This window comes from Chiloscyllium punctatum, chromosome 38 (assembly GCF_047496795.1).
Source record: "Chiloscyllium punctatum isolate Juve2018m chromosome 38, sChiPun1.3, whole genome shotgun sequence".
Taxonomy (NCBI): domain Eukaryota; kingdom Metazoa; phylum Chordata; class Chondrichthyes; order Orectolobiformes; family Hemiscylliidae; genus Chiloscyllium; species Chiloscyllium punctatum.
The window spans coordinates 50,817,664-50,834,061 of record NC_092776.1 but is presented as its reverse complement, the minus strand read 5'-3'; the positions used below and the strand labels follow the sequence as shown (position 1 = coordinate 50,834,061).

Genomic DNA, 16,398 nt, shown 5'->3' with positions numbered 1-16,398 from the left:
GTGTTTATAAAAGGATGAGTTGGAAGTAGTTCATAAAATGTTTACTAGTTTAATACCTTTAATAACTAGTATTAAACTAGTACAAGTTTAATTCCTCAGTCCAGGAATGAGTAGACTGCCTTAAGAGAAAAGACTAGCTCTGTATCCTCTGGATTTTAGAACAGTCAGAGGTGACTGAAATGAAATGTATAAGATCCTGAGGGAACTTGACTAGATGGACATTGCCTCTTGTTGGACAATCTAGTACCAAGGGTCATAGTTTTAAAATAAGTAGACGCCTGTTTAAGACAGAGATGAGGGAACTTTTTTTCCCTCTGCGGCTTTTGAGCCTTTAGAATTTCCTTTCTAAAAAGGCAGTAGACACAGAGTCTGTAAATATTTTTAACGCAGAAGTAAATAGATCCTTGATTACCAAGGAAATGAAAAAAAATCAGAGATATACAGGAATGCAGAGTTAAGGTTAAAATCAAATAGTCATAGAGTTACATAGCATGGAAACTGATCAACCTGTCTGTGCTGACCAGATATCCTAAATTAATCTAGTCCCATTTGTCAACATTTGGCCCATATCTCTCTAAATCCTTCCTATTCATTTCCCCATTCAGATCCCTTAAAAATGTTGTAATTGTGCCAGCCTCTACCAATTCCTCAGGAAGCTCATTCCATGCACGCACCACCTTCTGCATGAAAAAAAATGCCCTTTTGGTCCCTTTTAAAACTTGCCCCCATCACCTTAAAACTATGCCCTCTAGTTTTGGACTCACCTACACTGGGGAGAAAGACCTTATCTATTTACCTATTCATGCTCCCCATAACCCTTAGCTCAGCCTGGCACTCCAGGGAAAAGAAAAGCCCAGCCTATTCAACATCTCCCTTTTGCTCAAATCCTCCAAGCCTGGTAACATCCTTGTAAATCTTTCCTGAACTCCTTCAAATTTAACAATCATGATCAGCCATAATCTTATTGAATGATGAAGCAAGCTCGAAAGGTCAAGTGGCAGACTCTTGTTCCTTGTTCATACACAATAATTGGTTTACATACACAGTCTGTAAGATACTTATCTCTCTAAGTATCCCTGAAACACACAAAACACACACATGTAGATTCTCCAGGAAGGAAAGACAGAAATAGATTTATCTGCAAATTAAATTTCTGAAAAACAAAACACATTTTACCAATTGATTATTCTTAAAGATAAAAGGATAAAGCACTAGATGTACCAAAGTCTGTTACACTGATGTTCTGGCATTTGTTGTTAAGAAACTAATCAGGGAAAATTGTCTCTGACCCTTGCAGATGCAACTTTCTCAGGAAATACACTCTTAAGATTGTTCAATCACTCTTTCAAAAGAGGCATTAGGTTTCAAAATGAAGCTTTTTATTTTCATAAATCAGAGAGATCAGCTCCGTAGTTCATTCTTAGAAGATGTCTTTCTAACTTAATCAGACAAAAACATATACCTCCCCCATACAGTGACTGATCAAATCACAGTCCTAGCTGAGATCTATGGGAAAGTTTGCATTTATTGTGATTTACAAGAAACATTGTTTGAATACAACATCTCCAATGTCCATAGTGAATTTTCAGTAACCTATCCTAAATAAATCACTGCAGATATCTCCACAAAGCTTTAAATAAATCATAATCATTCAAAACGTAAGTCCTGTCACAGCAGTATTAAATGTAAAATGTATTCATGTAGAGTATAAATGAGCAACATTTGTTTTAAGTTTAAACATACTTCTCTTTAAAATTGGCAAATGGAAAGATTTGTTTACTGTTGGCTTCTTGAAGTCTCTTATACTATTTGAAAAAAGAAAATAAATCATTATTTTGCATTTATATAGTATGTTTAACATTGTCTGGTCAACTCAAAACCAGTTCAGAAGCAGTAAAATATATGATAAGCAGAGTCATTGTTCTGTAAGCTAACAAAACAGCCAAAACAAGGCCCCAAAATAACATAAAAGATTAGCTAATATGTTTCTTCTGGTGCTGATTAAATGTTAAACTGTAGCACTCTATGCAAATGCCACTGCTCTTTTTCAAATTTTGTGATATGATATTTTACAACCACCTGGAGCTGAACATACCATCTCAAAGATAAAGGCCTGGATTTTACTCTCATGATAACAGTCGTGGTCTTACTGCTATCCAGTAGTATTGAATAAAATTAACAGCAAATTATGGTGATCATACATGCAAAATAAATCATGATGTTATAGAAGGTGTCTTTTGGGATATAATGGTCCTACACAGCAAGTATTCGTAGAATCTACATGGAACCCATTATTAAAATTCATCCTGCGCTGTGTACTTCTGCTTATTTGATATTCCAAGGGAGCAGTGCATCAGTGTCAGGCAGCAAATGATTAGTGCAGAAGCTTTGTATCCAGCAAAGCCTCTCAGTACCTGGCACAATGTTCCCTACAGACCTTTGCAACTTGAAGCAACAAATAAAAGCACCAGCAGTTGTGGGAGTGAAGCAGAAACCAGAGGAAATGCACCAGCAACTAACCGGCAAGAGCCTTTCTCAACAGCAAACTAAAAAAAAACAAAGAATTGTAGAGGCTGGAAATCAGAAACAAAATCACAAATTGCGGGAAAAACTCAGCAGATTTGGCAGCATCGGTGTAGAGAAATCAAAGTTAATGTTTGGGATCCATAAGCCATTTTCAAAACTGATTGTAGCTAGGAAACATTTGACATTTGTGTGAGAGAATTGGTGGTGTGGAGGGAGGGGGAAGGAGTAAATGATAGGTAGGGATGGACCCAAAAATAGAAAAACAGTTGGCCAAACAAAGGAATAGCTGACCTTCACCCATTCCTTTGTCTACCCAACTTCTGACATTCTCACACATGCAATGAAGCAATGACAATGCTGGTTAGAGAAAGCCTATGTTCCGATATGGTATGCCAGGACAGTCTTTGCTAATAGGAGAAACAGAATAAGACAGGAAGTTGTGAGATCTTGCTGTAGCCACATAAATGATTCCCGTTTGACACAGCAGATAAAGTTAGGACTGAGTGTGCACAGTTTTGCTGGCATAATAAGTCATAATTACTTCCAAGCTACCCCATTGCCCTGAAAACTTCATTTTGCAAGTCTGGTATCTTATCCCTTCATAAAGTAGATTTTATGACCAGAATAGATTTTTGAAAAACGTCATCAAATACCTGCTTAAATACTTGCCACTGCTCATCTACTGACTTTCCCTTTAGTCTACTTTTCCACCCAAAGAGAGAACTCTTTCTTTATACTTATGTGATTGGCCTTATTTAATTTCAGGACACTGGTTTGTTCTCCCTCAACTGAAATTGAAATTTTACCTCAATGTGATCACTATCCTGGAGAGAATCCTGAACTATGAGATTTCTTCTTACTCCTTCCTCATTTCTTATTAGATCTAAAATAATCTATTCCCTGGCAGGTTCTGCAATAAGAAACATTCCCCATTTTACTCTGTCTTCTATGTTAACTTGCCCATCTAATTTCTCCAGTCAATGTGCAGTTTCGAGTCAGTCATGACTTTTGTAGTCCCCTCCTACATGTCTTAGTTATTTCCTGACTTATACTTTGTCTGACAGTGAGTAATTTCTTGGGGGCATCTAGACAGCTCCCTCCTGTGAGTTCATTCTCTTGCTTTTCTTTATACCCACCCAAACTTCTGACACGCGTTTGCTGTGCAGAGTAGTAGAAATATAGATTACGATGTTGTTAGAATCAGAGAGAATGGAAAATTTGAAAGCATCTGCCCAAAAGGCAGCTATCAAACATGGGGCTTCTTCTTGGATTGCTTGGACAGCATAGTGGCTCAGTGGTTAGCACTGCTGCCTCACAATACCAGGGATCTGGGTTCAATTCCACCCTCTAGCAACTGTCTATGTGGAGTTTACACATTCTCCCCATGTCTGTGTAGCATTCCTCCCACAGTCCAAAGATGTGCAGATTAGGTGGATTGACCAGGGTAAATTGCCCATAGTGTCCAGGGATGTGCAGGCTAGGTGCACTATCCATAGGAAATGCAGGAACGAGGTGGGTCTGTGTTGGATGCTCTTCAGAGGGTCAGTGTGGACTTGATTGGCCTGCATCCACACTATGGGGATTCTATGCTGCAAGACAGGGAGAGAAAATTGCATGCAGATAGAGGAAGCACAGTAGAAGTCTAAGCTATTTAGACAGAACCTTTGCAGTAGCAGGAAAAGAAAAAGTCGCTTTAATCAATCAATCATAATTACAAAATCTCACCATTCCACACAGTGTAATAACCAGAAATTGGCTTGATTCCCCAGACCTTGGTAAAATTAAAAGCTCGAACGAGGCATGAAGAGCTTTGAGTAGATATTTGACAAGAAAGTCAAGGATCATGAAAGATTGACAGGCAAAGTAATTGAGGGCACAATCAGCAGATTCATTTTCAGTCACAAAGTGTTATCAAACTGTGGGAGTATGCTCACTGGACTCATTGACCAAATCCTCCCATTATTTTTTATGTTCTCGTATATCAGTGAAAAGGATGAACCACCCATGTAAATGAGGGGGATCAAGGAGAGCATCCAATCAAAAACTAAGGTGTACAAAACAACAAAACTTTGTGGTAGGCCAGTGGCAGATAACCAAAGAACTAGTGAAGAGGGAAAAAAATCGATTATGAAAATCAATTGGCCAGAAATAAAAAGAGCAAACAGCAAGAGCTTCTAAGCATATTTTTTTAAAAAAGAGAATAGCTAAAGTAAGTGTAAGGCCTCAGTATGCAACCAAGGAATTGATAATAGCGGACAGAGAAATGGCAGATGAAAATGTGTTGCTGGAAAAGCGCAGCAGGTCAGGCAGCATCCAAGGAGCAGGAGAATCAACGTTTCGGGCATGAGCCCTTCTTCAGGAACGTCGATTCTCCTGTTCCTTGCTTTCTGCCTGACCTGCTGCGCTTTTCCAGCAACACATTTTCAGCTCTGATCTCCAGCATCTGCAGTCCTCACTTTCTCCTGACAGAGAAATGGCAGATGATTTAAGTCAATATTTTGCATTCCAGTGGAGACGTCATAAATATCTCAAACATAACATATAAGCAAGATGCTAATGAGAGGAAACTAACAGTTTCTGAAATGAGAGATAAAATATTTAACAAACTAAGAAGGAAGGGAGATGGCAAACAAGAAACTGTCGGGCAGTTTAGGGCATTTTGTGATGAGGACATAAGGAATCTGCAAGAGGCTATATATTGGTTGAGTAATTCAGCAAAAAACTTGTCAGAGCAAGCTTTGTAGGTCATGCAATTTATTAGAAAGAATCAAAGGCAGAGTGTTATCTAAATGAAGAGAGACTCAAAATAATCTTGTGCACAAAACACACAATGCTAGTGTACAGGTGCAGCGAGTAATTAAGAAGGCAAATGGAACTTTGACACTTTTTGCTAGAGGTTTGAGTTTAAGAATAAGGATTACAATTGTACAGAATGTTGGAGACTGTACCTGGAGTATTGTGTACAATTTTGGCCCCTGTAATAAAGAAAGGAGATATTGATACTGAAGGCTGTTCAAAAAAGTTTCACTTGGCTCATTCCTGGGGTAAAGCGATTGACTTATCAAGAAAGGCTACGTAAATTTATTGTTCACGAGAGTTTAGAAGAATGAACGATGATGTTCTTGAAACATACAAGTTTCTGAGAGGAATGACAGGGTCGATCTGAAAAGATGTTTTCACGAGTGAACAAATCTCTAACTAGTTACAAAACAAGGGTCACTCAATTAAAACAAAGATACAAAGGAATTCCCAGAGTGTAAGTAAATGTATGGGATTCTCTACCCCAGCGATGATAAAATGTGGAGCGAGAAAAAGCACAGCAGGTCAAGCAGCTTCAGAGGACCAGGAAAGTCAATGTTTTGGGCAGGACCATTCATCAGAACACTACCCCAGAGAGTTGTGGAGTTTACATCACAAATGTATTTAAAGTGGTATTCACAGATGTTTGCAATATCAGAGAGTTGATAGCTATGCTGAACTGGTATTAAAGATAGAACGGAAATGACAAGTCATTTCTTCAGCCAGAGAGTGGTGGGCCTGTGGAATTCATTGCCATGGAGAGCAGTGGAGGCCGGGACATTAAGTGTCTTCAAGGCAGAGATTGATAAGTTCTTGATCTTGTAAGGAATTAAGGGCAACGGGGGGAGTCCGGGTAAATGGAGTTGAAATGCCCATCAGCCATGATTAAATGGCAAAATGGACTTGATAGGCTGAATGGCCTTACATCCACTCCTATCTCTTATGGTCTTATGAGTTAACATCTCAGGGAGATCAGCTATAGTCTTGTTAAATGAGCAGGCAGGGTTGAGAGGCTTACTTCTGATTCCACTTCTTATATTCTCATGTAGAATTACTTCACCTGGAAATCCCATGGAGGGAAACCACTTGTGCAGCTGAACAAATGTTTAGCTGAGCATGTTTGACAGGGGGTTGTAACAGGTTGCAGAGGCAGATTATGCACTACATCTGAATTGCATATTGAGGGATGACATAACCAACCCACATGCTAACCTGTACTTTGCTCCTCTCTAAGAGTGGAATGCTATACAGCCATATGTTACTGGAAGTGAATCTGCTGAAATTTTCAGTCTTTCCAGCTTTCATATTGCCAGCACCGACTGCCTTCTGAAATCCAAGTTTGCAGTCACAATTTCTCCCAAGTTTTATTTCCCTTGAAGTCTGTTGATGCACTGTTTTACACTATTGCGCAGTCAAAATATGCCTTATTGAGTGCAGTGTAGTTGACTACACAATGTGAGATTGCAATCAATTTTATTATTTCAGCACAGATGTGCTGCTAGAAATGTATCAATGCTGACGGTTAAAAGATTGAAACATATTTCTTCTAAACATGGTCATTATATACCTTTATATTATAGAATATATTTTCCAATGATATATTTTTATGCTCAAGAAAGGCTCGTAATACAATTGACGAACAATGGATTACCCTTTCCACTTTTGTCGACCAGTGCAAAATTATTTATGTAGATCACATGAAGCCGCATGAAACACAAAGTCCATTGTTTCAAAAAGTGCTAAACTTAAGAATTTAGATCTGTTGCAGAAATGCAAATTTTCTACTACGTGTCTCAGCCAACAAGAAGAGGGTTTATCTCTAAATACATTTTTAAAGTATCCAACTAATAGTAATAGTTGACTGAGGAAATATTTTGTGTTTCCTGATGTGTGCCCATTTTTAACCTTTTGTCGACTTACAGAATTCACAAATTGCCACTGAGTCCTCAGTAAAAAAAATGCATTAACATTTGCCCAAAAAAGTTCAAATTTCTTATGCAAAAAAAATTTTCCAAATCACCACAATGCATGACTCCTACAATTTTCTGAACAACAAAACAACCAATTTTGTTTGTATCAAAAAAATGTAATTGAAGGGTTAAATCTTTGCCAGTGCTTCTTGATTCTTTTCGGATTTGTAACTGTTTTTTTCATTAAACATCTGTCTCACCATAGCTTTTGACATGTATTGATCGCTTCCTCACTGTTATAAAACTCCTGTGGCCTTTCCGATCGATGGAATTAAAACAATGTTATTTTGTGGCTTTGTGGAACCTACAACGTGATGTTATTTCTGATAAGTTTTCATCAACAAATTATTGAAAGGAAACCTTTCTTATCAAATGAGTATGGTTAAATCACAGTCCTCATTAAATGTAAATCAAAAAGTACAAACTAAGATAATCAAATGCCAAATGTTTGTAAGAGGGCTTATCTTAATTGTTGAGAGGGCTGTCAACTTAAACAAAACCCAAACTACTACCTGTTGATGTTGTGCTGAGGGAGTGCTGCCTTGTTGGAGGTACTGTCCATCAGATTGGAATAAAACCAATGTCTTGTCTGATTATTTTGATGATTCAGTGTTTTAAAAGATTGCATGACATTCTACAAAGAAGAGCAGGGAGTTTACTTCGCATTCTGGCCAACATTCCTCTCTCAACCAATACCACTCAATGAAAAATAGATTAATTTGTTCCTCGTCTCATTTCCTGCCTGTGAGACCTTGCTATGTTCAAGTTGTTTGCCTACAAAACAAGCACAATTACATTTTTGAAGCTTTTAATTGGATTTCATGCTTTTCAACGCCCAGAGGACAGATAAGATTCTACAATAAATCTTTAATGGAATAGTCTCTCCGTGGGGATCAGTTATGCACTGGTTGTATTCTAGTTATATTCTAATTATTAGTTCTCTCTTTCTTACAGAATTGCACAGTATAATTCTTTAATGTTTGCATTATAAGAATATACTGTGGATTTTATATGATGGAGTGTGCTGGTTTAACAACAGTTAATGACCACAAACTTTGGCTACCTATGGACGAGAAGATGATGAAAATGCAGAGGGACTGTTCCCAATGCTGTAACCCATGTGACTTGCCATGTTTGAGTGTTCAATAGTGTGAGCGCCTTGTGCATGCGTCAGAAGCACACAAAAATTTCCAATTCTGAACTGGCATCTTACCTGCAGCTTTCAATCTTGTAGTTCCTTCTTGTCCTTCTGTCATATATTCTTTAATGGGATATGGGCATCACTGGCAATGCCAGTGTTTATTGCCCCATCCCTAATTGCCCCTTGAACTGAGGTCTTGTTCAGTAAAGAGCTGTTAAGAGTTAACGACATTGCTGTGGGTCAGTCGTCAGGTGGTCCAGACCAGGTAAGGATGGCAGATTTCCTTCTCTAAAGGGCATGAATGAACCAGGTGGGTTTTTACAACAATCAACAATGGTTTCATGGTCACATTAAACTTAATTCCAGGTTTTTATTGGATTCAATTTCTGCCATCTGCCATGGTGGGATTTAAATTTATAGCCTTAGGACATTGATTGGGTGGATGGATTAATAATCTGGCCACAATACTACTTGGCCAGCATCTTCCCATTTGGATTAGAATATTATTTTGACCCACTACATTTAACAGTGACAATTATATTTTAATGATGAATATTTGTATATTCTTAAGTGTATATATTAAGTGTACTACATAAGATCTGTCTTTCAGCAGTCTGCTGATTGTCAAAGAACAAGTTCTGATTTTGCATTGAATGGCTACATGGACTATTTTATTAAATTCCCTATTCAGTTTAAGATGATTAGATTAAAATTGTTTAAAGTGGAGGATACAGAAACAAGATATGAATGTGCCAGCATGAATTTCCTTTATACACCAACAAAATTGTAAAAATGTTGTAGAGTGTAAATTCTAACTCCCTCCACAGCCATGTGTCATAATTCCCAGTGGATTCTTATGTATTCTTACGCAATTTGAATAGAATATTATTGCAGCAACCTGGTAATTTAATTTCCCTCAACAATTATTGCCAACTTATCAAAAGACATTATAAATTGGTTTGGAAGATCTTCAACAAAAAAAACTGATGTTAATGCATTTAAAACAAAACTGTTCCCCTGTGCAACAAACAGTAATGGAGCCAAAGGAGAATTCCTGCACAGAGGTTATTGAGTGCTAAAAACAATCTTTGACCTAATCAATCATAATAGTATGATACAAAATCAAAGTAATCATAAGATTCACCCGACTTAATCTGATGGGTCATGACATTCCTGTTATAGCATGCAAAGACAATCGATGCCTTTATTGCCTGCACACTACTTTGGGACATCCTAAGGTCACAAAAGACACTATATAAATGCAAGGCTTTCCTCCTTTTAAAACAGCTTTCAAATGGGGTCAGAAATGCATTGTATCCTCACAATGTACCAAATTAAGTTTCTAATGAACAACTGCCAAGTGACCGCACTTGAGAAGAGCTAAAGAAAGTGAATCACAAAATGGGGTTTCCAGTAGAACTCCTCCTGAAAATCTTAATTGCTGTTGTCTACTTGAATTATACAATTCACTCATGTATGTTTCTTGGGTTATCTGAGTTGAATGTAACTGTGGTGATGTATCTTATGGATATGTAGAGGTCTTGAAGTTGCTAGCATACTGGACAGCTGGACTGGTTCTACAGGGATACTTACAGAACCAGAAAAAGAATATGGCAGAATATTGATGGAAAGACACACTTTCAAGCAGCCATTATGCACCCAATTTTAATCTATTCAAAACTCACCAGTTTGTGGTGTTAAAATTGGGTCCAATATACCTAGATCATTTGTCATGTAATATGCTCTTCACATATTAAGCGTGAGATCATAAGGAGAAAGTAAATTTCAGCACTCAGTAAATAATGTCACTTACAATGCTGCTAAAAATCTTTGACCTAAGCAATCATAATATTGCAATACATAAACAAAATAATCATCTCACTCACCTTAATAGAGCAATGTTCCTCAACTGAGTTTATGTCTCGGCCCCCTCCTCTCCCTCCACACTCCTGATGAAGGGCTTATGCCCAAAACGTCAACTCTCCTGTTCCTGGGATGCTGTCTGACCTGCTGTGCTTTGCCAATGCCACACCTTTTGGCTCTGCTTCTCCAGCATCTGCAGTCCTCACTTTTTCCAATGTTCTTGTACTACCCATGGTCTTCTGAGATTTGCACTGGAGGCACAGATTAGAGTTGTCTCTAATGGGATGAATGAGTAAACTGAGGAATTAGGCTGAGTAAATTTAAACTTTGATTCATGACTGGAACATCTGCATAAAGGACAATTTCCCAATCCACCGAAACCAAAACAGCTGGAACTACACACAGCATTTCTGCCAAGTGCAGAGTCAGTGACAGGAAAATTGTAAACCTGCCTCAAACACAAGAAACCTATTTAGATACCTTAAACCCAACTAACATATTGTCCTGTAAAGCACGTTTGGCATCATCTTCTATAATTTATTATCAAAGCAAAATAATAAGCTTGATGTCAGCAATGTGTTTTGCTTCTGTGAGGTTTTCCCTTGTGAGATTTGCACAACATCAGTGTTTATTACAAATTTCATAATCCTGATATGAGATAAGAATTGTAAAATGGTGAAGCAGTTATGCTTTCAGCATGTTTTTCTCTCAAATTACAAAAATATCATCAAGCTTGATTAAATTAAATGTCAAATATGCTGCTTTGCATCATTACTTTAACATAATCTCATTTAATATTTCCCAAATATTAAAATATATGAAAGGGAAATAATGGCCATTGATGGATGCAGTGGTGCTTTTTAATATAGATTAGTACTGAAGTGGAATTTACAATACCAATATCAACAATCACCTTTAAGTCAAAATGAGCTTTGAGATTAAAGAACCTCCGGTCAGAAAAACTTTGCTATTCTAATTAATCAGTTCACATTGTGAAGTATGTTTATAATGGTATTTCCCTGATACATTCAAGTTTGTTTCTTGGCAATAATACATGGTATATTGTTGTTCTGTTGGAATCTTGTGAATAGTTACATATTAATATAAAATAAGATGAGAGCAATTTAGTAGATCACTTACAGAGCTCCTTTTCAATTGTTCATTTTTATTAACCTTTACTTTGCTAAACTTCAAGAACATGAGGACTGCAGAGGCTGGAGAGTCAGAGTCTAATTGTGTGGTGTTGGAAAAGCACAACAGGTGGTGCATCTCAGCATCCGAGGAGCAGGAGAGACGACAATTTGGGAATGTAGAGGAGGAAGGGGCTGAGAGATAAATAGGAGGCTGGGGATTGAGGCTGGGGGCAAGGTAAGTGGGTAAGTGGGGTGGTGATAGGTAGATGCTGGTGGGAGGTAATTTGACATACAAAAAAGGGCTCAGTCCATTTTGAACATGAATTGCCAACTGCAAAGTAAAAAACTTTTATGGACACTCTTAAATTGTGATTTCCTCAGCTTAAGCAGAATCTTTACATAAAATGACTTTGTGTTCTACAATCAATTACTGGAACTTTCAACAGTTTTATTAATTAAGTTGAAATTTAGCCACTTAAATTCCAGGAAAGAGGCAATAACTCAGGCATACCATGATAGAGTATGTTTCTATCCTCTGTCAATTACATCAAAGTCAGAACTTTGAACTTCGAGAGGGGTATATAATGGGGCAATGTGAATACCTATATCAAGGCAATGGAAAATTTGATGTGTATAATTGATGAATCACCTCCCATCAAAGTTAAAAAGATCCTCCAGCATTTCAGAAAAGATCCAAACCAGTAAAAGTTATGCTTCACCTCGATTTTGATTGACAATTCTTAAAACTATTAAAATTTGTTATTATTTATTTCTCAACAAAAGTTAAATATGTTCTCATTTATAGAGTCATAGATTCATAGAGATGTACAGCATGGAAACAGATCCTTTGGCCCAACTTGTCCATGCCGACCAGATATCCCAACCCAATCTAGTCCCACCTGCCATCACCCAGCCCATATCCTTCCAAACCCTTCCTATTCATATACCCATCCAAATGCCTTTTAAATGTTGCAATTGTACCAGCCTCCAACACTTTCTCCAGCAGCTCATGTACCATCCTCTGTGTGAAAAAAATACCCTTTATGTCCCTTTCATATCTTTCCCCTGTCACCCTAAAACTATGCCCTCTAGTTCTGGACACCCTCACCCCAGGAAAAAGACTTTGTCTATTTATCCTATCCATGCCCCTCATAATTTTGTAAACCTCTGTAAGGTTATCCCTCAGCCTCCGATGCTCCAGGGAAAACAGCCCCAGCCTGCTCAGCCTCTCCCTATAGCTCAAATCCTCCAACCCCGGCAACATTCTTGTAAATCTTTTCTGAACCCTTTCAAGTTTCACAACATCTTTCCGATAGAAAGGAGACCAGATTTGCACACAATATTCCAACAGTGGCCTAACCAATGTCCTGTACAGCTGCAATATGACGTCCCAACCCCTGTACTCAATACTCTGACCAATAAAAGAAAGCATACCAAACACCTTCTTCACTATCCTATCTACCTGTGACTCCACTTTCAAGGAACTAGGAACCTGCGTTCCAAGGTCTCTTTGCTCAGCAACACTCCCCAGGACCTTACCATTAAGTATATAGGTCCTGCTCTGATTTGCTTTCCCAAAATGCAGCACCTTGCATTTTTCTGAAATAAACTCCATCTGCCACTTCTCTGCCCATTGGCCCATCAGGTCAAGATTCTGTTGTAATCTGAGGTAACCTTCTTTGCTGTCCACTACACCTCCAATTTTGATGTCATCTGCAAACTTACTAACTGTACCTCTTATGCTAGCATGCAAATCATTTATGTAAATGACAAAAAGTAGAGGACCCAGCACCGATCCTTGTGGCACTCCACTGGTCACAGGCCTCCAATCTGAAAAACAACCCTCCACCACCACCCTCTATCTTCTACCATTGAGCTAGTTCTCCCTGTATTCTATGAGATCTAACCTTGCTAACCAGTCTCCCATGGGGAACCTTGTCGAACACCTTACTGAATCCATATAGATCACATCTACTGCTCTGCCCTCATCAATCCTCTTTGTTACTTCTTCAAAACCTCAATCAAGTTTGTGAGACATGATTTCCCATGCACAAAGCCAGATTGACTATCCCTAATCAGTCCTTGCCTTTCCAAATATATGTATATCCTGTCCCTCAGGATTCCCTCCAACAACTTGCCCATCACCGACATCAGGTTCACTAGTCTATAGTTCCCTAACTTGTCCTTACTACCCTTCTTAAAGAGTGACACCACGTTAGCCAACCTCCAGTCTTCTGGCACCTCACCAGTGACTATCGATGATACAAATATCTTAGCAAGAGGCCCAGTACTCATTTCTCTAGCTTCCCATAGAGTTCTAGGGTACACCTGATCGGGTCCTGAGGATTTATCCACCTTTACCCGTTCCAAGACATCCAACACTTTCTCCTCTGTAATATGGACATTTTGCAAGGTGTCACCATCTATTTTGCTACATTCTATATCTTCCATATCCTTTTCCACAATAAATACTGATGCAAAATACTCATTTAGTATCTCCCCATCAAAGGCCACTTTGAGGGGCCCTATTCTCTCCCTAGTTATCCGTTTGTCCTTAATGTATTTGTAAAAACCCTTTGGATTCTCCTTAACACTATTTGCTGAAGCTATTTCATGTCCCCTTTTTGCCCTTCTGATTTCCCTCTTAAGTGTACTCCTACTTCCTTTGTACTCTTCTAAGGATTCACTCGATCTATCCTGTCTATACCTGACATATGCTTCCTTCTTTTTCTTAACAAAATCCTCAATTTCTTTAGTCATCCAGCATTCCCTATACCTACCAGCCTTTCCTTTCACCCTGACAGGAATATACCTTCTCTGGATTCTTGTTATCTCATTTCTGAAGGCTTCCCATTTTCCAACTGTCCCTAATGAGCTTTTGAAAGTTTTTGCCTAATACTGCCAAAATTGGCCTTTCTCCAATTTAGAACTTCAACTTTTAGAGCTGGTCTATCATTTTCCTTCACTATTTCAAATCTAATAGAATTATGGTCGCTGGCCCCAAAGTGCTCTCCCACTGACACCTCAGTCATCTGCCCTGCCTTATTTCCCAAGAGTAGGTCAAGTTTTGCACCTTCTCTAGTTGGTACATCCACATACTGAATCAGAAAATTTTCTTGTACACACTTAACAAATTCCTCTCCATCCAAACCCTTAACACAATGGCAGTCCCAGTCAATGTTTGGAAAGTTAAAATCCCCTACCCTAACCACCCTCTTCTTCTTACAGATAGCTGAGATCTCCTTACAAGTTTGTTTCTCAGTTTTCCTCTGACTATTTATGCAACTGATTAACTTCAATAATATTTGTCTTCTATGTTCCTTGTTTATTATGTCTTTTAAACATGCAAGTCTTCTTATTTGATTTTAGATTATGGTTTTTCAAAAAGATAGATACAATGATTATGTACATAAAGCTATTTTTCTTTCTTAAGATCTCAGTTATTAAGTGCGCTGAATTGACCAACTACATTTCATCGTTTTGTTTTGTTTCAGGCAACAGATGCTGATCTTGGTCCAAATACAACTTACCGTATAAGAACAGATGAAGCCAGGAAATTGTTTTCTGTCAACCAGTGGACAGGAGAATTGTCAATTTTAGAGACTGTGGATTATGAATCTCTGTCTACGGCAGATGCAAGCTATACGTTTGTTGTCGAGGCACTGGACAGTGGGGGAAGCATGCCTCCAGGTTTAGCGACTGTGATTGTCCAAGTAAAGGTCAGTGACGCATATTGGTGCAACTCAGATAAAACTTGGTTATAAATGTAATAGTTTACAGTTCATGGATCTAAATGGTAAAGGATCTTCATTGCCTTCATTTCAAATTATTAAAAAAATCAAAAATCAAAAACAATGTGTTTAAATCCAATGTATGCATAAATTTGCTGTAATGCAGCTTTGTTGCTTTTCAGTGTAACTGGAGTTTGGTGAAACAGGGAGACTCAAAGGGTAAATTTTAAGAAATAATATAATTTATGGGCTAATTTCAATCTAAGGCTAGGCTGTTCTTTAATTTAGCAATTAGTTGCTCTTCTGGGTGCAGTTTAATTGCAGCTTTAAAACAGGTACTCAGCTGAAACAAGTTAATTGTGAAATCAGTTTACTCCACTTTCAGAAGTCTTTGAATTAGGGACCATAAAAGGAGGGCTCCTTCAGTGTTGCTTTGCATTCAGTGGAATGCTGTTTTATTGCATTAGAGTGGAACTGGGGTTGAGTGAAAAAGGGAGTTAGGTGAAAGAAAGATACAGATAGCATCTTTGTAAACATGATTGGGTGTCCTGTGTAGTGTGTTGCCTGCCTGGTGTCAAGTTAAGGGACATCTTGATTTAGCTTGAAAGGATAGTGGAGTGGGAATGATCCAGTTGTTGTTGTTGATGTAGGAGGAATATTGAGTATAAGGAAGAAAAATTAAAGAATGGGACCTGAAGGATTGTTACCTGAGCTTTATGCACATAAGTAAAGAGATAAGAAAACTAGGAAAGTAAATGTGTGGCTAAAGGACTAGAGTGGGAAAAACAGATTCTGATTTGTGGGCACTGGTCATTAGTATTGGGACAGAAAGGAACTATGCCTTTGGGATGGGCTCCACCTGAACTGATGTGGGATTAGGATCATAGCAGAATGGCTAAAAAGGTTGGCCACGTAGACTTTAAACTAGCCACCTAGGACTTATGAGAGGTTATTAAAATTTCCAGAATGAGGAATAGGACAGAGTATGTAAAGGGTGAGGAATCTAACTTCTGGTACAGCAGATGAGAGGCAACACTGGAAAGGGGTAGAGGGAAGTGAATGCAGGACTGAGGGTGTTGTACTTAAATGCATGCTGTATGTGAAACAAGATAAATAAGATCTGTATTGCAGATTGAATTTGGCAGGTATGATGTTGTGAGTATCACAGATGTGGCTGTGAGGGGATCAGGGCCGGGAGCTAACTATGAGGGTGCATGCCTTTATTGAAAGAACAG

General features: G+C 38.3%; 1 protein-coding gene across 1 annotated transcript in view; it reads left to right on the top strand.

The window, feature by feature from the left end:
- Positions 1 to 16,398, top strand: part of pcdh15b (protocadherin-related 15b) — a 1,519,471-nt gene that overhangs the window by 1,239,041 nt on the left and 264,032 nt on the right. Inside the window, exon 27 of the mRNA XM_072557866.1 lies at positions 14,927 to 15,151. Coding sequence (XP_072413967.1) covers positions 14,927 to 15,151 — 225 coding nt within the window. The remainder of the gene's footprint in view (positions 1 to 14,926; positions 15,152 to 16,398) is intronic.